The 23,572-nt window shown below is 31.8% G+C and overlaps 3 protein-coding genes and 1 long non-coding RNA gene across 6 annotated transcripts; 2 read left to right on the plus strand and 2 right to left on the minus strand.

Moving 5' to 3' along the window:
* Positions 1–1,841: 1,841 nt before the first annotated feature.
* Positions 1,842–4,682, plus strand: LOC137821893 (probable beta-1,3-galactosyltransferase 8). The gene is made up of 8 exons (XM_068626690.1): positions 1,842–2,098; positions 2,359–2,423; positions 2,661–2,842; positions 3,193–3,450; positions 3,543–3,630; positions 3,731–3,856; positions 3,954–4,063; positions 4,338–4,682. The coding sequence occupies exons 1-8, from the start codon at positions 1,946–1,948 to the stop codon at positions 4,484–4,486; spliced, it is 1,131 nt and encodes a 376-aa protein (XP_068482791.1). The 5' UTR covers positions 1,842–1,945; the 3' UTR covers positions 4,487–4,682.
* Positions 4,683–6,717: 2,035 nt separating this feature from the next.
* On the minus strand, positions 6,718–9,202 carry LOC137810236 (protein BEARSKIN2-like). Its single transcript, XM_068611399.1, has 3 exons — positions 8,936–9,202; positions 8,578–8,855; positions 6,718–7,637 (listed from the first exon to the last, which is right to left on the minus strand). The coding sequence occupies exons 1-3, from the start codon at positions 9,096–9,098 to the stop codon at positions 7,005–7,007; spliced, it is 1,074 nt and encodes a 357-aa protein (XP_068467500.1). The 5' UTR covers positions 9,099–9,202; the 3' UTR covers positions 6,718–7,004.
* A 7,240-nt stretch (positions 9,203–16,442) lies between these two features.
* LOC137818212 (uncharacterized) lies at positions 16,443–22,462 on the plus strand. Of its 3 annotated transcripts, none has more exons than XR_011082046.1 (3): positions 16,443–16,743; positions 18,879–18,999; positions 19,139–19,366. It is a non-coding gene; the product is annotated as an uncharacterized lncRNA (long non-coding RNA). The 3 variants fall into 3 exon arrangements; XR_011082044.1 differs by lacking the exon at positions 19,139–19,366 and adding an exon at positions 21,797–22,462 and having other exon boundaries at positions 16,468–16,743; XR_011082043.1 differs by lacking the exon at positions 19,139–19,366 and having other exon boundaries at positions 16,468–16,743; positions 18,879–19,092.
* LOC137818209 (PHD finger protein At1g33420) lies at positions 19,170–22,158 on the minus strand. The gene is made up of 5 exons (XM_068621491.1): positions 21,834–22,158; positions 21,294–21,420; positions 20,994–21,209; positions 20,299–20,907; positions 19,170–20,209 (listed from the first exon to the last, which is right to left on the minus strand). Exons 1-5 carry the CDS (start codon positions 22,156–22,158, stop codon positions 19,363–19,365), a joined length of 2,124 nt encoding a protein of 707 aa, XP_068477592.1. The 3' UTR covers positions 19,170–19,362.
* Positions 22,463–23,572: the final 1,110 nt, after the last annotated feature.

Below are 23,572 nucleotides of genomic sequence, written 5' to 3' on the forward strand. Positions count from 1 at the left end.
ATACGTCTAATTTTGCCACCATTGCACTTCTATAATAAGAAAGTTTACACTTACTGTAAAATCAATATTAAATCTGCTCGAAAAAAGGTGATAAAACAAGCTGTGAAAAAATAATTTGGACGGGTTTACTCTGTCACTGTTAGTGTGAGTTATCAACTGCTATAATAAATTATAAATATTTTTTATAATTTGCAATGACCATATGACTAATAATTAATTTAATGAGCTAAGTAATTAGTTTTAAGATTTAATTTTATTTTTTGTTTTTTTTAAACTCTTTTCTCAAATGGGTATGAACTAATAAAACTATTGATTATTCTTTCAGTCGGTCAGTTAACCTATCTTTCATTTCTTTCTCTCAAATGAATTCTTGTAATTCTCGTTCTTCCACTTTTTCTTTCTGTGAAATCTAGACTTAGATGATACCGGTAAAAAACACTCTGACACTCAAGTCAAACTTCGACAGTTTAATACTATACCTAATTGATCCTTTAAAAAACATTGGTTGGAATTGAAGTTATGAATTTAAATATTTAAAAGCAACAAGAATTGTAAGCAGCGCGATTTGTGGTTTATGTCTGCATCCAACCGTGAAATGTTGATGAAATGAGTGAATTAAAGCAGAATTTGTTGGTCTCTAATCTCATCTCCATTTTAACACGCATAAAGTTAGTTTAGGCAGCCAACAAAACTTTAGTACACACTTAAATGGTGTTAGAAAGATTGCCCACACAAACAGAGGAATGTAGTTATTTTCTTGTTATTACCTCAATTTGTTGCATCATCAAACCCACATGATCAAACTACCAACATTCTGGCAATCAAAACATACCATGTAACTATAATACCATTTATAGAGACCTAGGATGGAACATCATATTCTCAGACATCTCTTTATTATTCTTTTATTTTTAAGGATTTTCAGTCAAAAGTGTCATGATCCTCCACTCACCAAAGCACATCCTTGTTAGGTAAATTCACTCATCTATACCACTCTCTTCAATTTCTTCTTTCAACTTTATATTTTTCACATGTTCCATCTACCTAAATTGTAAAAACTAAAGTTAATTGATTCTATTCTATTCATACTAAGGAGTGAACTCAATCTCATAAAATCAATTTAAAGTCCAGTTTTTACTATGATATCATAGTCATTTTTGAATCTATTCTAAAAAATGTTTGTTGGGTTTATCAAACCATCCGTTATATGACTGTTATCGGATCACTCATAATATATTGTTTCACGCACGAACTGTCCTTTCGATGTGGGAAATGTGTTAGAGATCTCACATCAACTAGAATTAGACTTAAAGTTTATTTCTTAATAATTTATCCTAGAAAATGATGAATAAATAACGAAACAAAGCTAGGTAGTGTAGTGATGATACTCGTTTATAATATTCAAGAATTAATAGCAATTTTGTGACTTGCTAATGATTTTCAAACTGTTCTTCAGTGTGTGATGGCCAAATAGCATCAAAGTTAGCTCTGTTCACTGATTGTAAGCAAGTTAAACATTTTGCTTCACACATTCATTGCCTTTTGCGATGAACATCCCACTCATGCTCACGTGATATGCCCAAGACCCACCCAAATTTCATGGCTAAGATGTGTAGAAAGTTGCCTTAATCAAATTGTTCCAATACAATACTAACAGTTACAGCAACAAACGTAGATCACAAGCCTTTTTCTTATAACGGTAACCCACACACATTGCTTTCAAATTTTGCATTTACTTGATTCCTGGGACCTAATTAACATGGGAAATGCCACATATTAATGCATGCCCATCATTAGTTGTTTGCCATATAATAATCCAACGTTTCAACCTCGTCTAATTTAAGTACCAAACATTCCTTAAGGTCGAATTTAAGTTGAAGTTGGTGTCTTTAGAAAGATCAGTGGATCGTGACGCACTCACAGTGTTCTTGTTGAGATAGAAGATATGAGAGGCAAGGCAGCTTCAGGAAAGACAATTTTGTTTGTATGCATTGCATGCTTTCTTGCAGGAACACTCTTTAGTGGCCAGATATGGACACGACCCTCCAACCATGAAAATGCACTGCTACCATCCAAACCTGACTGTGACCACAAACGTGTCAGTATATAACTTCTTCTCTTTCGTTATTTTAAACCGTTGGAAAAATCATAACTAATTCTCAATTCTTTGGTATAGATACAAAATTGGCACTTGAGGAAGTCTTTTCACGTTATTATCATCTATTTGTTGCTTCTGCAAGTGGTCATTTTGTATTTACACAAAAAAGATTGAATTAGTTCTGATTTTCTCAACGTAAACTATGTAGACATACATATATATGTATACACCAAGAAACTAATTTCATATTTTTATGACAGAAACTGATTGAAGGAAGATCTGGTGATGTAATGGAGGAAGTCGTGAGGACTCATCAAGCTATCAAGTAAGATAGAAATCTCTCACTTAATTTGAACCTCTAACTTTGATCTGTCTTTTTACTTAACATATATTGTGACAATGTATTAGAGTATTCTTGTTGCATATTAGTTATATGAAGCGTAGTATTAACAGTGAGAGATGGAATTTGTGAAGAAATGGTGAATGAAAAGGAAGGAACTAAAAATGCATTAAGTTGGTTTGAATCTGTTTTGATATTTGTATTGATATGTGTGAAATGAAGGTCTCTGGATAAGGCAGTGTCGACGTTGGAAATGGAACTGACAGCAGGTAGGAGAAGCCAGAGTGGTGGGCAGCACATGCGAAAGAATAATGTACAAAAGGCTTTTGTGGTGATTGGTATTAACACAGCTTTTAGCAGCAAAAGGCGAAGAGACTCTATACGCGAAACATGGTTACCTAAAGGTGTAATACTACTACTTCATGCATGTGATGTAATATGACTCTAATTAGCATCATGGGTCGAGTCTGATACTACTTATAATTAGGTCACTTACCGATGTTTATATCCTAGACAATAATGTACTAGCACAAATCGAAGGATCTCGAATAAATGATCTTTATTATTGAATTAGACCACTATCAAGACAAAAACAAGATGAGTATCTTCAATATATAACAGGAAATACATCAGAGAAAAGACAGATCACACACTAGTTAAGAATACACTTATTTTTTGTTACACTGAATGTTATAGGTTTGAGATTGCTGAGATTCTTATCTAGAACAATATATGATGTGTGAAAAGAATGCAGGGAATGAGGTGAAGGAACTAGAGAAAGAGAAGGGGATTGTTGTAAGGTTCGTGATCGGGCACAGCACCACACCAGGAGGAGTTTTGGACAAAGAAATTGATACAGAAGAGGCAGAACACAAGGACTTCCTCAGGTTAGACCACGTTGAGGGCTATCATGAGCTATCCACCAAGACTCGCCTCTACTTTTCCACCATCACTTCTTTGTGGGATGCTGATTTCTACGTCAAGGTAGACGATGATGTCCACTTAAATCTAGGTATGTCTTTCAAATTTAGCTACCATGCATGCAATTTTTTTAATACCAATTCAACAATTTGCTTCTATTTCTTTCTGATATTTGTTCTACAGGTATGCTAGTGAGCACACTTGTCAAGTACAGATCAAGACCAAGGGTTTATATTGGTTGCATGAAATCTGGTCCTGTTCTATATCAAAAGTGAGGTTCCTTTTTTATTCCCACATACATTAATTTGTGATTCATAGCCAAAGTGGTTGTTCTGTTCTAAAACTCTGCATTATTTGAACATGTATGGCAGAGGAGTAAAGTATCACGAGGCTGAGCACTGGAAGTTTGGAGAAGAAGGAAACAAGTACTTTAGGCATGCCACGGGCCAAATATATGCCATCTCCAAGGATCTCGCCACTTACATATCCATCAATTGGTGATTTCATCATTCTTTCCCATTCTTCAATCATTTTTTGAGTAGAATCATGTTAATTATGTTAACTTCTGGTATCACATTCAAACATATATTCCAGGCCCATATTGCACAAATACGCAAATGAAGACGTATCTTTAGGTTCATGGTTATTGGGTCTAGAAGTTGAGCATGTGGATGAACGCTCCATGTGTTGCGGAACCCCTCCAGGTATATGTAGATCCGGAGATTCTCGATATAGGTCAACCTTTCGAACTACTGCTGAATATACGGATTCACATGTTCAAAAAGTTTCTCGATCGACTGATGATATATTGACAATCTACACTATATTATAACTAGAAAAACTAGAAGGAGAAATAATTTTAAAATTATATTGATGAAATTATAGATATAAACTAATACATTTCAATTTTTAGTTTTTGAAAGTAACATTTTATTTTATAATATTAAATTAAGAATTTGATTTTGATGTTGTACACAGATTGTGATTGGAAGGCAAGAACAGGAAATGTGTGTGTGGCATCTTTTGATTGGTCATGCAGTGGTATCTGTAAGTCTGTGGAGAGAATGAAAGATATACACAGAGCTTGTGGAGAGGGTGATGGAGTTGTTTGGAACATTGAACTCTGATCCTCAAATTCAAACTCAAAAAATCTCATACCTTTACTACTTTTGCATCAAGACCAATTAAATGCATTTTTCTTTTCTGTAATCAAAATTGCTGGTTTTGTTGAGGATAGTCACCTTCCTTTTCTTTAGTTTTTTCAATCTATAATCTGGTTTTCCCTTTCATTCTATGACCAATTACACAAATTTCTTTTATGTTTCGGCCCATGTGGAAATTTTATATTCAGTAATGTTTTTTTATAAATATTCTGGGAACTTAACATAATTTACAAAAAAAATCTACAGGAAATTTGTTTTTATTTTTCAAATTTTATAAAAAAACTAAAGGAAAATTTTCACAAAATTCTAAATTTTCTAATTGTGGTTTAAATTTAATTTTTGTTTACTATTTTATACATTGACTTTCTATTTGTCATTATTCTGAGGCGTCTGGTGGATAAGAAAACAAAGTTATAGATTATTTAATTTAATTAATTTACCAACGGAGAGTAAATTAAAATAAATTGAGGAACATTCAAATTTTATGTGAAATCAAGTTTTGCCCCAATCTAATATATCATATAGCTTTATCAGACAAAGTGACACATTTATTGGAAACTTGTTAATAAAAACTATCATAAAAGAGTTATCAACTTAATCATTCTTAATACAATAACAAGAATTAATTAAAATAGTGTTATCTCATACGCATAACAACACCACAATCCTAATCAAAATTCTATGACAATGTCAAAAAATATACGCCAAAATCACCAATAACAAAATGAACCTACCTCTCAATCCCAAAATAGAGCTACTAATGAGGATTTTACTGGATATAAGATTGCATGGAAAACATACTTTGTCATATTGTTTGATTTTTTTTGGCAAAAAAGATAAATCACACAAAATGAACTCTGAGATTGAATTTGAAATAAAAAAAGTTATTGCAAAAGGTATACTAGGGTGTGTTTCGAGAGTTGATTTGGGAGAATGAAGAAAAAAAGAAAAAAAAATAAAGAGAAAGAGAATGGAAATTGAGATTATTTGGATTAAGGGAAAAAAAAGTAAAGATTTAAGAGAAATAAAAAGATTAAATAATTTAATTGTTATAATAGATTTTAAAAAATTACAAAATGATATATTTATAAAATAATTAAATCATCCTTATTGTTATAAATTACTTTTAATTATATATTAAATTATAATTTTATCATTATTTTATATATTTAATGCTATTATTAGTATCATTGACTTTTTAATTTTATTATTTACAATTTTATTATTTTATAAATTTATGATTAATAATATTATTTATTCTAATTTTATTGTAATTATTATTATTATTATTATTATTATTATTTTATTATAATTTAATGTTTTTATTATTATTTTATAGTTATATTTTTATTATTTTATAAATGTACTTCATTTATTATTCTTAAAAACATTTAATTTTACTTTTTTAGTACCTGGGTAAATATTTCGTGGATTCACATGGGCAAGTTCATATTTTTGGAATTTGTCATAGGATTTGGGCTGGGTATTACTTTTTCTTCTACTTAAATAGATCATAAGTTTATTTTACTTGTTTACCTTTATCTTTGTTATATGTTAGGGAACGGAAAATGACATTATCATATTATTTGAATGGGTGGATGAAAATGAGTTTCATAGATGACAATCTGTAATTCTTTATATACAAGAGACAAGCCTCTTAGTTTAGAGCATCAAGTTTAACTAGAAACAGTGGTTCCTAATTTTAATTATTCGTGTTTTTCTAGTAATTTTTCTTCTTTCTTTTAGTAATTTGATTTTTTTTTTTTTTCTTCCATTATTATTACATATCTCGGGTATGCAGCTAATTATCATCGTTAACGTTTTTCTTTCTTAAAAAGTCATAAAAGAGACATCTATCATTAATACTCTAGATCGACCACCAAGTTGTTTCACTAAATAAGCGGGATCGGGCTATAATCTCACAACCCCTCAGCCTCAGACATAGGCCAATGAGACTAGAAAGCCTAAACAGCTGGATCAGCCCATAACCTCAAACGGGATCGACCCATAACCTCATAGTAACTATTTCCAACCTAATTTTCTATAAACATTTTAACTATTAAAATTAGTGAAAATATAAAATTAAAAAGGAGAATTTTGTTAAATAAAATGTGAGATTCATCAAATTTGTGTAATTTTCAGCTAATTTTAAACAATGAAAAGAGTGTTAAGACTTTGTTTGACATCACATCACATGGGAGAAATTCATCACGTATCATAAGATGATTTATGTACCTTGCAATCCAAAAATATAATAAAATCTTAGGCATACAATCAACTAACACCATCATAATTGCATTTGTTTTCTAATTGAGAAACAAATGGATTAATAATACAATTAATGAAGTCTTGAAACATGAGAAACAATCGAAATGAATATGAAAATATATATAAAAACAGTGTCCTTTTGATCCATTTTAGAATGGTTAGAGGGATCTAAGGACTTAATTTGTTTGATTGATGAGAGTGTAAGAGAGAGAAGTCATTGTTTGGGCCCATAGGCCCAGAAATCCATCTCTCCCCGTAACGAAAGTTGGTTGATCTGATGCACAGAGTGAGGATTCGCCTCCTCAAACCTCACTCCTTTGTTTGACTCTTCGTGTCCAAGATGGGAAGTAACTAACCGATCAAGAACACCCCATTCGTTTATCCCTTCGCCTCTTCCGCCACCCATTTCTTGGTTTGGCTCACACGATCCAACTTCAATTCCAGACTCCGAAACTTGATACCTCAGTCCCTCGCTGCCGCTCTCGCACTCCCTAGGGTTTGTCATAAGTTGCTTTGCCATTATTGGAGTGTCTGAAGGTAGAGACGAAGCATATGAGTAGTCATAAACCATAGGTTTTTGGGTTTGAACAAGAGTTTGGGATTGAAACAGTGAGTATTGGGGATTTTGCAAGTGTGGGTAATGGAGACCGAGCTCAGGCTTATCAAGCTCCCTGGGATTCTGCTGTTGGTGTAGCAGGTAATGGTTTTCTCTATGCATGAAGGAGCGTCCATTAGAGCTTGAGGAATTGTTCATTTGTTGATCTGGATTATGTGTAATGCCACCTTCATTTCCAATCTTGAATAAATTCTTCTTCTTGAACACTCTGCATACCACCCACCCATCTTCCTACAAATACATTCATATATATTACTTTGAAAACAAAAATAAATCTAAAGAGATTACTCAAGAGAAGATATATTCACAACCTACTCTATTATGGATGATATAAAAAAAAAAATATTTTTATCATTTCATAAAAGAAAAAATTAAAATTTTAGAAAAAAAGGAATGTATACTTCGATGTATATTTTTTATTATTTAAAGAGATAAAATGATTTGTATAAATAAGAGAGACATTACTAGAAAATCATTAAACAAAAATCAATTTTACAGACTTATTAGTTTTTATATTGACTAAATTAAATACTATTTTAGAGATTAAAAAAATTATTGGTATCAAATTAGTTTTGATCATTGATAAATAATTTCTAAATTGGTATCTAATTAATTTTTATTATTGATAAATAGTTTTTAAATTGGTATCTAATTAGCTATCTACGTTTCAACTACCAATTATTTAGATTCTAAAGTTAGTATGTAATTGGATACCAATTTATAAATGATTTATCAATAATAGACACTAATTTATATACTAATAATTTTTTTAAGCACTACAAGAAAATCATGAAATAGAAACCAATTTTTAAAGACTAAAATAATTAGTTGCAATAGTAACTAAATTAGAAACCATTTTAGAAACTAACAAAAAAATTGGTTTCTAAATTAGTTTCTATTATAGTTAAATAGTTTATAAATTCGTATCTAATTAGCAACTAAGATTTTAACTACCAATTATTTAGTCTCTAAATTTGGTAGCAAAAACCTTGGTTTTTAAAAATTTGTTTCTATTTCATGATTTTCTTATAATGAAATATCTAAAATAGTATCTAATTTTTTCAATATAACAACTAATTATTTTTTGTCTCTAATATTTTTTATTATGAGAAAAGGTAAAAAATGATTATGAAGAAATTTGATATTAGCAGTGAGAGAGGAAGAGACGTACATTGGAGGTTCCTTGAGGGTCATTGGCATCTTCTAGACGGTACTCATGCATGATCCAATCAGTCTTTTGTCCATGAGGAGCTCTTCCTTTGTAAAACACAAGGGTTTTTCTCATTCCAATCTTCTTGTAGCTGTTCCTAATGCATTTGTCTCTTCCCGTTGCTTTCCAAAACCCTGCATTCGTCGCTCTATTAGTCCTTGAACCTGTAGGGTACTTTCTATCCTTGTGACTGAAGAAATACCACTCGTTTTGCGGAGTTGATCCAATTCTACATCTTTCTGTTTCTCATAAAAAATCCAACACAATCAAACTCAAACTCAAAACTACGTAACGAACTGATGAAAATGTTTGAATTTACCTTGCAAGTCCCACGGTTCCATCTTGTTCAAATCGACCTCTCTGATAACATCCATGTCAAACTTCTGGAAGGAGACCTTCTTCTTCAAGTAGTAATGAAGAAGCTCTTCATCCGTCGGGTGAAACCTGAATCCCGGCGGCACACCACCATTGGAGGAACCCATCTAAGCTCTCGAAAATTACTTCACAGGTAGCTGCTTCTATGCACTTATCTCTCTCTCTCTCTCTTTGAACTCGATTAGTTTGAAGAACTAAGCAATCGATTCGTGGGTGGTGTTGCAAGCATGGCAGTTATATACCTTGTTGGTTGTCAACGCCACCATCACACACTGTGACCATATAGAAAGGGTTGACGGCCGGTGACTACGCCGACGGGAGTGGTTAAAGCTAGCTATCGTAAAAAGCAAGTTTACGGAATGAATGTGACCACTATGATTGTTATTGTTTATTATTTTCGATCATTTTCTTCATATTTTTCATAGGGTTGCCCTACAACCGTATGGGGAGCGTAAGGTACACTTTCCTAACCCTAGTAATTAACCTACGTTCACAAATTCACACCCAAAAGTAAGTATATCCCATTCGTTTCGATTTAAGAGAAAAAAAAAAGGTTTAGTAAAGAGACTTAGTTAATGGAAGAAGCTTTGAAATTTGCCAAATGTAAATAGAGGGGTGTGTCATATTAATTATTATTTGCCCTAACTTGTGGTCTTCTTTCCCACTATTTACTGTAACTTAAACATCTTACATTGGAAGGTGTTCGAACTTCATTATTGTGTTGACCGAAACCCGACTTAACTAGGTATGCAAAATGGGCATGCTTAATTTGTGGTTAGGGAATGATAATGTAGTCAAAACCCTAGTTTGTAATAACCTTCCAATAATCCAGGGAGACATAACCTTCTAACCTTCCAATAATCCAGTCATTAATTTATGTTAAAATCACAAAATTATGGTATATGGGTTTTTTTTATAGAAGGTGTTGAAATCTATATCTCTATAGAAATCACTACAACTCAACTTCAACAAGAGGGAATTGAATTTACAGGTTTAAAGTCATTACTTTGAACCGTAATGAATTGGCGTCCATCGTGAAATAGGTAAACAAAATTATTCCTTCACAAGATAATATAATACAAAATCAAACTAAAGACTGATCATTTAACCCGAAGAAAATGACCATACTCCAATGCCTACAATAAATCCTAGATACCATGCGAGAGTTGTAGTGAGACAATGTAAAGGCTAGAAGAAGAGTATAGGATGCTCATGCAGAATAAGATCGATTACGTGAAGAAGTAGAGAGTCATCTAATAAAGAAGGCTTATGTTTTCAATTGATTTTTTTTCTTTTTTATCTCAAGGTTTATTTTTCTTAAAAATAATGCAATTTAAGGATGTAAGCATGATATTAACTATTTCACTAGATAAACCTTTTTGTTTACTCGTCTCGAATTTGAGGGTTGTATATTGTCATAACTTGAACAATGATCCATGATCAAACTTGGATCATAGAATATTCTAAATGGGTTGATCCACAGAGGATGAATCATCAACTAAAGTTAGACTTAAATGAAATACAAAGAATTTTAGGATTTAAATGTGAAGTAACTCAACCAAAATCATAAATCACCTATTATGCATAGTACATGTAGTTACCTAATAGAATCTTATATAGGCCATAATTCTCAGGTGTAATAGAACTAGAACTATGAGATACATAACCCTCCAAGTTTCCAACACTCCAATCATTCTTTTCTATTAAATTCGCGATATTCTAACGTATGAGTTTTCCTTATAGAAGGTGGTGGAATTTACCCTTATAAAAAATCACCACAAGCTCAATCAGAAGAATTTGAAGTGGGTGTGGTGGTACCCTAAAGGATATAGCACACATACGAAATTAATTTCATTTTTCTAATACGTAATTAGGTGTCACATTTAATTAAAGAAAATGTGAAGATTTTGAATTCAAAGTATTAACATATCTCGAAAAGTGGGGCGTACGCATCATGATGCTTTAAAAAACGAAGATAGTGTTTATGTGAATACAATGAGCCTATGAATTGTTAAAAATGTATTCCACGCGCTTCTGAAAACACTGTGGACTAAGCTGCAATAAATATTGGTTTACTAATTTTGTGGAAATATTTAAATCGGTAAATGATCCCGAGAATTAAAAACTAAGATAATTTATAGGTTATATTTGATTGTTCTTAAAGCAATGTTAGGAAAAAATGGTACTAAAGGTTCTTGGGATTTTCGTATTTCATTGGACGGCCGAAGTTTATACTAATAAAAATGTTGTTGGTAGAGAATTTTTTATGTAAATTATTGAGAATCATATAAAGTTATAACAAATTTAGGGTTTAGCCTTAAATGTTGATAGAGAGAGTTAGAGACGCAGTCGCCATAGCTGGGGCAAGCACATGTGGGTATGACCTCAAGCGCATTCAGATTGCTTTGCTTCATTCAATTGCACGCTTTCTTTTTCTACTTTTTCTCATTTCTTATCTTTTCCAATGGGGTTTTCGATTTTGAATATCAAGATATGTACAAAATTTATGTTCTAATTTCAAATTCTAAAGATAGTATAGAGATAATATAATTTAGTTTCTCAGACACTTCTTTTAAATGGCGTGTCGGTGTCCGATACTTGTATGGGACACACCGACACTCGTATGACATTTGTAGGATACGTATCCGTGAAGTGTTCAATTCAAAAAGTATTTGTTAGATTTTTTATAATTCTAGTACGGTTCTAACACAATTTTGAAAAGGAAAAATACATTAATTTTCTAAAATTTCAAACTTTATTGTATAAATTGTTATTATGATTATAAAAATAAGAAACAAATCTTTGTGAACCAGTTATGAAAAACATCTTTCTGCTCCAAAAAATAATCCAGAACATACTTGTGCACATAAATCTTTATTATCAATTTATATAATTCATAATTATATAATATATAGATCTGTGTTCTTGTGTCTTATATTTTAGAGATTTTACGTATTTTCATATCCGTGTCATATCAGTATCCGTGTAAGTGCCAGTGTTTGTGGTACATAGGTTTCAATTATTGTATTTAAGATATTTGTTTTAAAAATTGATGTTATATGTCACGATTTTACCCAAAAAAAAATATCACTTAAAAGAGTAAAAAGTATATAAATTTTATTAACCTTCGACTTCTACATTAGTAGGGTTTATAAAGATGCAGAGTTTTGTAGAGTAACTTGTTTTGAGTTGATGGTATTCTTCGGAGAAATGATTGGTTAATTCATGGAAACATGAAATCTCAAAGTTCGTGTATCTGCATTCCTTCATGCATGCATATATTTCTCCTGTAGACCGGATATTTATATTATTTATCACAGCTGTTCCCCATGATATCTTAACTCAAATCTCGTGGAATTTTTTTGAACTATTTCACGGTGATTTTAGAAACATAGAAAATGGACGAAAAAAAGCCTTTCTCATTTATTTTTTATTTCGTTTCTGATCTCAAGTCCAAAAGATAACATCTCTATATTCAATTACTGCATTTGATGTATTATCTGTTTTGAAAGTCAGTGTTTCGTCACGGTTTTGTCCTTAAAAGGTACTTCGATGGGTTAAGGGACAAAGATTAATTTAAACTGTCATTGACCTCGACTCTAAATAACGTGAGACTATATTTTGGTCTTACCGAAATAATAACCCAGTTGAGGACTAAGAGAAAGAGTTTACGATCCTCAAAAAAGAATTTACGATCCCCACAGACGACACTAATATTTCGACATTCAAGTTTGAAAGATAACATAATTAATGTATCTAAGGTATTGTCTACTTTGCCGATCGTACATCACAATTTTGCCTAATGATAGATATGCTGTGCAATTTTTAAAGTCCCAAAAACCACATATGAATCAGTTTTCTTTTTATAAAAACGCATTATGTTTTTTTAATTGCCGACAGAATACGAAACCAGTCTAAGTATGGCATATTTAAAAGACAAGAACCTAGTTTTTTAGAAGTATTTAATGGATAAAAAAGAATTATAAGTAAATTGTAGATTTTTGTTATTTTTGTTGGAATTTCATGTCTTTAAAATTTTAATTTTTTAAAATCTCTTTAAATTTAAAGAAAAACCAAAACAGCATTATACTCTGATAGTTTTATTGCGGTAAAAGGTGAGAATCAGATGTAGTTAATTAGATTATTAATTTGAAGTTTGATTTTTTTTAAGAAATTTACCAGAAATTTTAGATATCTGAAAGTGTAGAAGATAAATTTTGCCAATAATCACCTATCTCAAGACAAAATAAATTAATAACTATACATAAGAAAAAATTGATTATATGCTTAAATAATGTAAGTATGGGATGGTATCAATGGAAAATTATAATTGTTAATATCATATAAGTATTGTGTCTCATTGTTGGATATTATAATTGTTAATATGTGATATAATATTCTGTGTGTTATTGTGAGAAATTTAAAGTAAGAATTCATTGAATATGTTGGAAAATTTGTTAAATTTGGCATATGATTTCAAACTCTCACCTTACACTAGAAAAAAACTCAAAAATAACTTCCAAACCTTTATCAGAACAATGATGGGTGTTAAATGAGATTATGCCTCATTGTTTCAATTAATAATACACTCTTTATTAAAATTAAAGAACTTTAGATATTATTTTAATTTATTTTTTTTATCTCATAAGTTACCTATTCACTCATATATTTTTTTATCAGCAAGCAATAAATAAATAATAAATAGAGATGTTTGAGAAATACATCAACCCTTTATACAAATAGAACAACTTGAATTCTTTACAAGTACAAACACATCTAGTCGAATTAGAATCAAACTGTACCAAACTATTACAAACTTGACGTCCTAAGACTTCTTACATAGAAAAAACAACGAGCAGAAAACCTCTTACAAAATCATCAGCAGAAGTCTACCAACAAATCGCACAACTTGTTAATGTTTTTCAATAGATTTCATACAAATTAGTAATTCAAGACACTAGTCAGAATACGAATTAGATCCACTCACATATTATGTACATATTAAATCATTTTCTTTCTTAATTGTGAGACAAATTACAATAAGTAAAAAAAATTTTGGTAACTTTTAACATTATCTCTTTTAAAATCTACATGATTTTTTATGTAGAAATTTCAATTGACATGATTTCTTTATTGATATAAATTTAGACTTTTTGTTGATTAAATAACTATTTTTTTTATAAAAAAATATCACTATTTATTTGGCCTATTTTAATTAAATCAACTACATTATTTGTCTGAGAATTTTTTTTTTACTAACTCTCATTACGACAAACGTAATTAATTTATACTTAGTGAATAGAGAGAAAACGTATTGGGATAAAAAAAATTACATTACTTAAGCAATGATTATAATACATTTCACTAACATTTAAATTATTGTTTTTTTTAAATATTTTATATTCTTCTAGCTTGCTAATAATTTTATAACATTGTAGAAAAGAATTTGTAGCAATATACATTATGTATAAATTTTTAGGTGTCTAAACAGTGTATTTATAACATGAAAAAGTAAATATTGAGGTTTATATTTTTTTCAGTAGCACCAAAATATTTACACATTTATTAAAACTGAATAAAATTATTTTTAAAACATTTTACAACTATTTAATAAAATTTCCTAAAGAATGATTGTGCACTTATATATGGTTTTGCTTGTGGAAGAATAATGCACGACAATATCTTAAATTAAATAAGGGAAAATGAGCATATTTAAAAAAGACAGTATTTAGGTCCCCTAAATTTTTTCTTTTTTTTAAATAGACACTTAAACCTTAATGTTATTACAATTGATTTCAATTTATATTATTTGTTAGTAGACACCTTAAGTTTTAATATTCTTTCTATTACTTATTAAATTTTGCATTTTTATTTTAATAGACACCTAAAATTTCTAATTAATTATTCAAATTTTATTAACTATTTTTATGAAAAAAAAAATCATCTAATCTCACCATTAAAACTCATTAAACTGTTTAAAATAAAGTATTGCATCATCAACAAGCTGAATCAAAGTCCTATATATTTAAAATCTGTAGATTTATATATAAACAATTAAAGAATTTAAGAAATTAAAAAAATAAACCTTTTGAATTTTTATTTTCTATATTTTTGTTTTGATTTATAAAAATGAATTATAACAAAAAGAAGAAAAATTAATGAATTGATGACGTTTGATCCAAATGATTTAACTCAAACTTGCTATAAAACATATTTATGAAAAGCACGACAAGTTTGAAAGAGTTAATTAGACTGGAATTAAATTCTAGATGTCTATTTATGAAAACAACAAAGTTCAATAATCAATTAACATTAATTTAAAACTAAATTATAACTTAAAGTATTTATATGTAAAAGGGATAAAATTTGAGAATTAATTAAAACAAGGTGTAACCTCGTTAAATTATAATTTGCCTCTTTAAAATTACATTAAAATAACATTGGTAAGTATTTTTTAAAATTATCATACATTCTCAAAATTATTTTAATTAACAAAAAAAATATTAAAAACAATTAGGGATTGTGCGTTGTATAAACTTACAAATTAGTTGTTCATAAAATTCAATTAGTTGTTGGGGGAAAAAGCAAGAGTACAAAATATTTCAATAAACTATGTAAAAACAATTAAATTGAATGATCTAAAATTAATTTTAGAGAGATTAAAAAAAGTTTATAATATTTTCATAAAATACATTGTAGTAGATTTTCATAAAATGTACAATCTAATGAAAAAACTATTTTACTATGTCTCACATAAACTCCATAACCATTTTAAATACCTCATTGATTAGATAAAAATATGGTTTGAGAACTCCAAGACTGTTACGAAGTGAATTTTAAGCCAAACTCAACCCCATAAAACCGGCTCATGAGGTTGAGGTTTGCACACACTTATATACAATGAAAGATTCTAATCTCTAGTTGACGTGGAATCTCCAACACACCCCTCACACCGAGACTGTCAACTCGTGCGTGGGACTATATATTATGGGTGGTCCGATAGCGGCCTGATAGCGGGTGGCCTGATAAGCCCAACAAATACTCGCTAGGATAGGCTTGAAAATGGCTCTGATACCATGCTACGAAGTGGACTTTAAGCCTAACTTAACCCCATAAAACCGGCTCATGAGATTGAGGTTTGCACTCACTTATATACAATGAAAGACTTTAATCTCTAGTTGACGTGGGATCTCTAACAAAGATTTGTATATAATTTTTTATGTAATATATATAATAAAAGATAAATTTATAATTAAATGATATAAAAAATATTAAAATAATAATATTAAAATTTGTAATAAAATTATATAAAATTTATTAATTATTACTATATGATTACCTAAAATGTGACGTGGTAGATGGGTTTGTGGTAATGAGAACACTATAAGAGACCCAATGGGCCGAAGAATATCGTAAAAAAGATTAAAACTTATTACTAATCGGTTAAAAACATGTTCCCTAGTCTCTCTCTTGCTTGAATGCATTCAAGAACATTCTCATTGTTGAAGTCCACTTCAACTTGTTCCGCAGCGCTACCCTAAGCATTGGGATTAGGGCTTCTAAGTTGTAACTATAATAGAAATCACGAGCTACGTTAATCCCAACGTCTCTGCACTCTGCGAGATTCTCAGTGATTCCTCGTCAACACAATCTCTGAATTCGATCACAAACCGTGGAGTACCTTCGTTTCTTCTACTTGGAGGAATCAGCAATCGGTTTTCCGTCACTCTCCTCGCATCCGTTAAATTAGAGGTGAGCCACTACACCGTAACCGTTTTTTTTTTTTTTTCTGGATTTGATCGATTTGCATTACTTCAATTTCAATGCAATGCCGTGACGAGGTTCTTATGAGTCACCAGATGTATATCTCAATTCTTGTTCGAACTGCAATTACATTTACCTGCTTCATTGTTGCCAGATCATACAAAATTTTTACTTAGATTAATTCGGTTAGTTTATATTTAGATCTAAATCTCGTCACCGCGGCATTATTCCGTCAGTAAGAGACTCACAATTTTTTACTAATCTTTCAATACTCCCTCGCCACCGTGAAGAGCTTGTTCTACATCCTTGATTGTGTAGACATTTAATATTTTTGCTATTATTTTATTTGCTTGATAAGGATAGTAGTTTGTTCTATTTTGTCACACATGATGATGGTTAAGTTGAAAATCGCTCTGCCAAGAGTTGCTTTGCAGGCATACATGGAAAAGCCGTGCTTAGCTGATTGTTTTATGATTTCTTATTGCTTTTTAAGGATGCTTCCTCTGAACACTACTTGCTCTTTGATTGCATATCGTATACCTTAATCTAAATTATTAGTTATTTAGCTTCATTGCATCAATTCTACTTTACCCATCCAATCCTGAAAGTAATGAGAAACGAAATCTGGAAATGTGATTACAACAGAAAGTGGAACTACATCACTGCATATGGCATAATTTCATGTTTTCATTCTGTTTATAAGGTTTTAGGGAAATTGTCTTGGCTATTGGTACAAGGGAAATAAATTACATTAAGTACAATAATATGTCTTTTCTAACCCATTTCATGTCATTTATGTCTCTACTTGTATGAAAGGACTAAACGTGAGACTTTCTCTATCCATAATGAAGCACCCAAAAGTTGAACCCAACATTATGCCATTTAAATCTAAAAAACAGTGATGATATCTTTTTTGGAATGACTGCTGTAGAACCTAATTGCATTTAGCAATATAATTTATGTTTAATGGCTTATTCGGTTCTTATAACTAAAAGCCCTTGTTCTTTTAATTTCTATTTTAAAACATCATATTTTAAATCCTAGACAACCGTTTTTAATCCCTTCAATGAGAATTAAAAGTGATTGAAGATTATATGTGTAGGCACTAGAAGGAAATATTTATAGGTAATAGGGACTAAAATGAGTGTTTTTAACTATAGGAACCAAATGAAAAATTAAACTTGTAATTTATATGGCTGTTTTAAGGAAAGTTGTTATGATAATACTGTCGATGTCGATACTTCCATGTTTTGAACCTACGGTCTTTCCGTTTATGTTAGTGGAAGGGAGAGCTATTTGCTTCCAGTTCACAATGGCCGATTTCCTTTTCTCTTTTAGTCAAACATTTGCCCACATATGTGTTATATCTACAAGGTCTACAGAAATATAAAATGACTAGATAGTTCTCCTTGACGCTGAGATTGATAATAATAGAGATTTGGGTATTATAGAGTGCTTAAGTTTCGTATCAAGTAGATGGAGTAGTTAAATGGTTTGATTCTCCTCCTTTAGCGGGTAGGTTTTAAGGGAGGGTTTTGCTTGTCTTTCAGATGCTTATACCATTTCTTTGTATTAGCTTCATGGCTTGGTATTCCTTATTAGGATGTATAGGTGCTTAATTTTTTTGGACAATGTATGTTTAAACTTTGCCTTGAATTTAAAATATTTAGACTACTGTAGGCTACCCTTTTCACTATTGTGTATATCAGTGCAGCCAATAAATGGCCTACTTTGTTTGAAAAGAGAGCATGCATTTCTCTTTACGGTTTTCCTCGTTAGTTTTTTTGTATGGATCAGTCAGTTTCTTCTGTTGATTTGCCATGTCGTAAGATAAATTCTTATAAGCCTTGTGGGTTGTCATCTTCAGGCCAATTCTCCCCCTTTCAGTCTAACATTAAGTACAAACTGATGGCAAAGCTAAACTCACCTCAGAAGCCGCATATTATTTCACAAATCTTGTCAGCTATTGCATTTATGATTGACTTAAATGTAACATCTCTTTCAATGGATTAAGTTCACTAATAAGAATCTTGAAACTGGAAGCTAGTTTAACATTTCTCTGAATTGTTGAATGTTTGATTTATTACTTGCTGAACCTAACCACTGTTATGCACTTGTTCCAGCCAGAGAGAAGCTGTTAAAGTTTTCATATGGAAAGCCACTCCGTCATCATAAAATCCAAGGGATAGAAATCTCTTTTGTGCGCCATCAATTAAAAAAATTCCCATCTTATATTCAATTCAAGTAAGTAGGCAACGTAATTCCTAAGTTTGTGTAATATTTGAACTTGAAATGCCACTAAAGAACCATATTAAAAACGATTTTTTTAGAAGATAACCCTATAGACTAATCTTATTTGTTATATTTTTCATTTTTTCCTTAGGGATGACGTAAATGATTGCAAGATAATAAAATAAACATAAAACAAAGTTGTCATTGTCGATTCATATACGTTGAACTCGATAAAGCCAAGCTGGACTGACTGCAGGGCAGGGCCTAAGCTCTCAAAAAAAAGAGGCTACAAAACATTGGACTGGCCCCATTCACATAAAATCCTAGCTGAAGACAACTAAAAACTATACAGATACATATACAAAAGCTATACACTCAACGTACACCAAAATTCACAGTTATGTTACATGAAACTGTTGGACATTCCCTTCCTACTGCCTCATCTCTGCAAGATGAGTTGAATTTACAGGTCGCGTTAGGTTCCTCACCAGATGCTGGCGAATTTTTAGTTTCCTCACGGTACAAGCTGACACATCTCATGCATACAAACTTAGAAGGCATGCCATCAGAATTATCAATTCCAGCGCATCTGGTATGCTGCCAAACGCCACATGTATCACATGCTAACATTTTCTCTCCATCATCATCCTTAGCCCCACAGGTGCAATCAACCTTCCACGCCTCAGTTCCTCGTTCCATTCGGAATCTGCTTAGCCCATGTTTGGCTGGGCATTTACCTTGAATTCGGACTGATCCACTTGTTCCGAGCAATAACTTTACGGTGAGCGAATCACTGATTGACCCATATCCCAGGAGTTCTTCAGCTTGAAACCTCTTATACATTGCATACACCTCTTGAAAAGCACTAGTGGCTTCGCTCTTGAGCTCAGCAACGGTGGCATTCAAAGGCAACACAATAAGCTCTGGCGGTGGGCATGGATCTTCCTTAGGCTGATCAGAAAGCTCCACATGGCACCACAACCTAATCACAGAAGGCAGTTCTATGGCCATTTCATATGGCTTGTAATCCTTCATAAATTGTTTACAGTCAAGGAGCTTCCTGGCTGAATCAGCAACCCTTTTCCTCATAATCCTAGGTCTGTAGGACATCATTTTCTCAGGATGTATTATCGAATCAAATAAAAATTTCAAGTCAGAGATCAGTTGCCCTTCTGTAGGATAGCTTAAATCTGTACTTAATCCATTACTCCTTGGTCCCAACCTGTTATTAAGTATATATATATATAACACAAGCTTTAGATACATTAATTAAGATGTAATTGACAAAAGCCATGTCATCTTCAACCTCACCTGAACTCGATTGCACTGGAAATTGGATTACATCGTGAACAAACCACCATCCCATTGGCAGCTAATTTCCCAGGCAAGTGCTTAAGACAGTAGTCAAGAAGCTCTGGAGATGAAACACCCCTGCATACTGCACCCTTGAGAGCACGCCTTGTCACCCATTTGGACTCAGTACACGCCCCCGATGCAAGCAACACCTTGACAAGAGCATGTTGCACCTCTTCAACATCATTTCCCGTCCACGTACACAACAGATTACTGGTCTGCTTAAAACTTGTCGTGGCTATTGGCTTACGACATTCATGAATCAATACCAACAAAAAGGAGAACAGATCTTGAATGTTCAGAAGTTCTGTTTCTGCCAAAGACTGGTAAAGAGAAATGACACACTCCAAGCGGCTTCGTGGTCCCCGACCGTGGAACGAAAATGACGACAAGGGCATATTCGACAGTGTATTCACAGCGTTTTTGTACGCATCTTGGGTAAGAGCATAGCTGCCAGTTCCAAACTCATAAGCCCAATTGCCATACCAGGAATGTCCTTTGGTGATTGCATGAAGCAAACGGTATTCCAGCCCAAATTTCTTGGACAAGTCCATCACGCTAACCTTCCTGCTCAAGAACACAACACAGTTAACTCAAAACAAAGGGGTGGTGCCCATCCAGATGCCAAATGTAAGAAAACAAATTATTCGAACCTCACAGAAATTGATGTACACAGCCTATCCCAGAAATCCATAATATCAAATCCAGATAGAAGCTTCGAGCCACCTTCTCTTCCACTAAGTGTAAGCAGGTGACCATAACCATTGGAATGGACCACACCATGAAGAAGATGCGTGTTATCTTCAATCTGAAGATACACCCAGTCCTCAAGGTCATCCACAGTGATGGCAAAGTTACACGATTTACACCTACAGCCATGCAGAAGATTAGTTACTCTGCATTCAAATATCCCAAAGAAAATGTTTCAATGAAAACCATAAAAATATGCATACCTTGTTTCAGATAATTGGAGCAGGTTCCCACATCTTGAACAAGGTCTTTGATATGGTTCGACCGCATTACTCGCAGCCCTTATTATGAAATGGTATCGCTTTCGACACACCGGATGCCCACTCCACCCTTTGTTTTTTCAACATAAAGTCAGCATTAGAGCACAACCATACATTTCCCATATGCCCCATATAAAAATCTATATCACTAATATTTGTCTGTTTTCCCACACTAAATATTGTTATCAATTATTAAATTATTAATACTACATTATTATAAATATATAAATAATAATAATAATACATACATAAAAAAAAACATGGGCAAAATATATTTACTGTATTTGGCCTACGAGGAAGTAGGAAAAAGAAAATACTATAAAGTTTTGGTTTAATTTTCAGCCAAATTCTGGAAGGGAGAAATATTAGGTGGATTAATTAGTAAAAATTAAAATTATCTGCCTGTTTAATTTTATTTTAAGCTAATGAGAAATACATGGGTTCAGAATCAGTGAGTCACAGACTCGGCGAGTGGGGGCTCACCAACGACTCGGCACTGGTCACAATAAACAGAAGTGCGAGAACGGGTAACATCCTCCTCGACAATGTCAAGAGTAACGACCGCCGGCGAGAGATCGGGTCCGTCGACGAGGTCTCCGACACGGAACAAGATCTGCCACGTCATAAGGGACGGAAAAAGGGAGGGAGGAAAGGTGATGCGCGCGTGGTCTGAGAGGAAGCGTTGGACACAGGTCCGGAAGGGTTGGCCGGAGGGGGAGTCGGCGGTGGCCGGAAAAGTGAGGAAATCGTAGAGATCAGCCGTGACCCTCCTCTTCATCCTCTTGGAAGGTCTCTCGTTGACCACCATGATTGAGTGTGGAGGTTTGAGAGAAGATTAGGGAGAAGAGATCTGAAAGATGAGAGGGTGATGGAGGAGAGTATGATTGAGAGGCTATGGAAGCTGAAACGCTGAAACAGTGAAACAGAAAAGGCTGCAGAGTGAGGGTAGAAGAAGAAGAAGGCGCTAGTCGCTAGGGTTAGATGGTTGATTTATTTTTGCATATATCCACTTTTCTTGATGGCATATTTGTCATTTTCCCTTTTTTCATGGCGGTTCACTTTCCCTTTCTCTCTCAACTGCCTTTTCAATTTCCACATCTTTTCATTCTCTATTTCTATTATTACTCCTATATTTCTCTTTTCTATAAAAAATCTATTTAATTTATATATTTGAATATAATTATTTCTCCCACTAATTAGTAATTTTCTTATAATTATTTCATTCAGTTTTTCATTTTCAATATCTCAAGCATTTAATAAATACAAATGTATTTATTTTTATTTTTTAGCATTTTAAATATAATGCATAATAACAATTTATTAACTTTCCACTTTTTTCATTTTCAATTACTTTTTTTAATTCAGACAATTTCACTATTTTTCCTTTTTTAATATTTTACAAACAAAAGCTTATCCTATATCTGTTACATTCTATAATATTTTTTTTACTGTCAACTATATATTTATCCACATTATTTATTAATCTAATTTTTTAATAGAAATTCAATTCAAGATATATCCTGAATTCTATACAGCTATTTTTCTAATTATGTTAAAATATTATGAAATAATAAAATAGATGCTTTAAATTTTGATCTTTTTAATAAAAACATTTTTCTCTTTGTTGTTTATATTTATTTAGTTGACTCAAATATCTTAGGTAATCTGTTGTTTATATTTATATAGTTGATTTTCTTAATTATCTATTAATAGAATTTAAAATTAATTTTATATTATAATTTAAAATAGTCATTATAAATCTAAATTATAGTTATATTTAAATTTATTTATGTATGAAAATGATGAATTACAATAAACTTTATTTATGTATTTAAAAATTATTACTTATTATAAATTTGGTTGGTAAATTTTACTTTTATACATCAACTGACATAAATATTAATTCAACAAGAAAGTGGAATCCTTTGGATTTAGTAATAATATGTATTTGAAAAGTTGATGGGAGTAATATTTATATGAACCTGCTGTGATGAAAAATCTATCAATGCACTGTTATAATACGCTTACGTGTCACGGGTGAAATAAAGAATGAGAAACCATAGCGGGTGACGATAAAATCTGAATTAGGCGGTTCTGATTAAAACCTTTATATTTGGGAATTGGCGTCTTTTCAACAATTTTTTGAATTTTCATTCTCCCACTCAAATAAAACGTTAAACCCCGCGTCTTTCATTTCCTAGGAAAACCCACACTTTTTTTTT

The sequence above is a fragment of the Phaseolus vulgaris genome, chromosome 11, assembly GCF_000499845.2.
Source record: "Phaseolus vulgaris cultivar G19833 chromosome 11, P. vulgaris v2.0, whole genome shotgun sequence".
In the NCBI taxonomy this organism is placed as follows: Eukaryota; Viridiplantae; Streptophyta; class Magnoliopsida; order Fabales; family Fabaceae; genus Phaseolus; species Phaseolus vulgaris.

Coding starts and splice junctions, on each gene's coding strand:
- LOC137821893 (XM_068626690.1), top strand. CDS start 1,946: ATGAGAGGCAAGGCAGCTTCAGGAAAGACAATTTTGTTTGTATGCATT. Junction 2,424..2,660: donor AGGACTCATCAAGCTATCAA/GTAAGATAGAAA, acceptor TGTGAAATGAAG/GTCTCTGGATAAGGCAGTGT. Junction 2,843..3,192: donor CGAAACATGGTTACCTAAAG/GTGTAATACTAC, acceptor AAAAGAATGCAG/GGAATGAGGTGAAGGAACTA.
- LOC137810236 (XM_068611399.1), bottom strand. CDS start 9,098: ATGGGTTCCTCCAATGGTGGTGTGCCGCCGGGATTCAGGTTTCACCCG. Junction 8,856..8,935: donor GGAACCGTGGGACTTGCAAG/GTAAATTCAAAC, acceptor TATGAGAAACAG/AAAGATGTAGAATTGGATCA. Junction 7,638..8,577: donor ACCCTCAAGGAACCTCCAAT/GTACGTCTCTTC, acceptor ATGTATTTGTAG/GAAGATGGGTGGGTGGTATG.
- LOC137818209 (XM_068621491.1), bottom strand. CDS start 22,158: ATGGTGGTCAACGAGAGACCTTCCAAGAGGATGAAGAGGAGGGTCACG. Junction 20,908..20,993: donor TGTACATCAATTTCTGTGAG/GTTCGAATAATT, acceptor GTTCTTGAGCAG/GAAGGTTAGCGTGATGGACT. Junction 20,210..20,298: donor TCCAGTGCAATCGAGTTCAG/GTGAGGTTGAAG, acceptor ACTTAATAACAG/GTTGGGACCAAGGAGTAATG.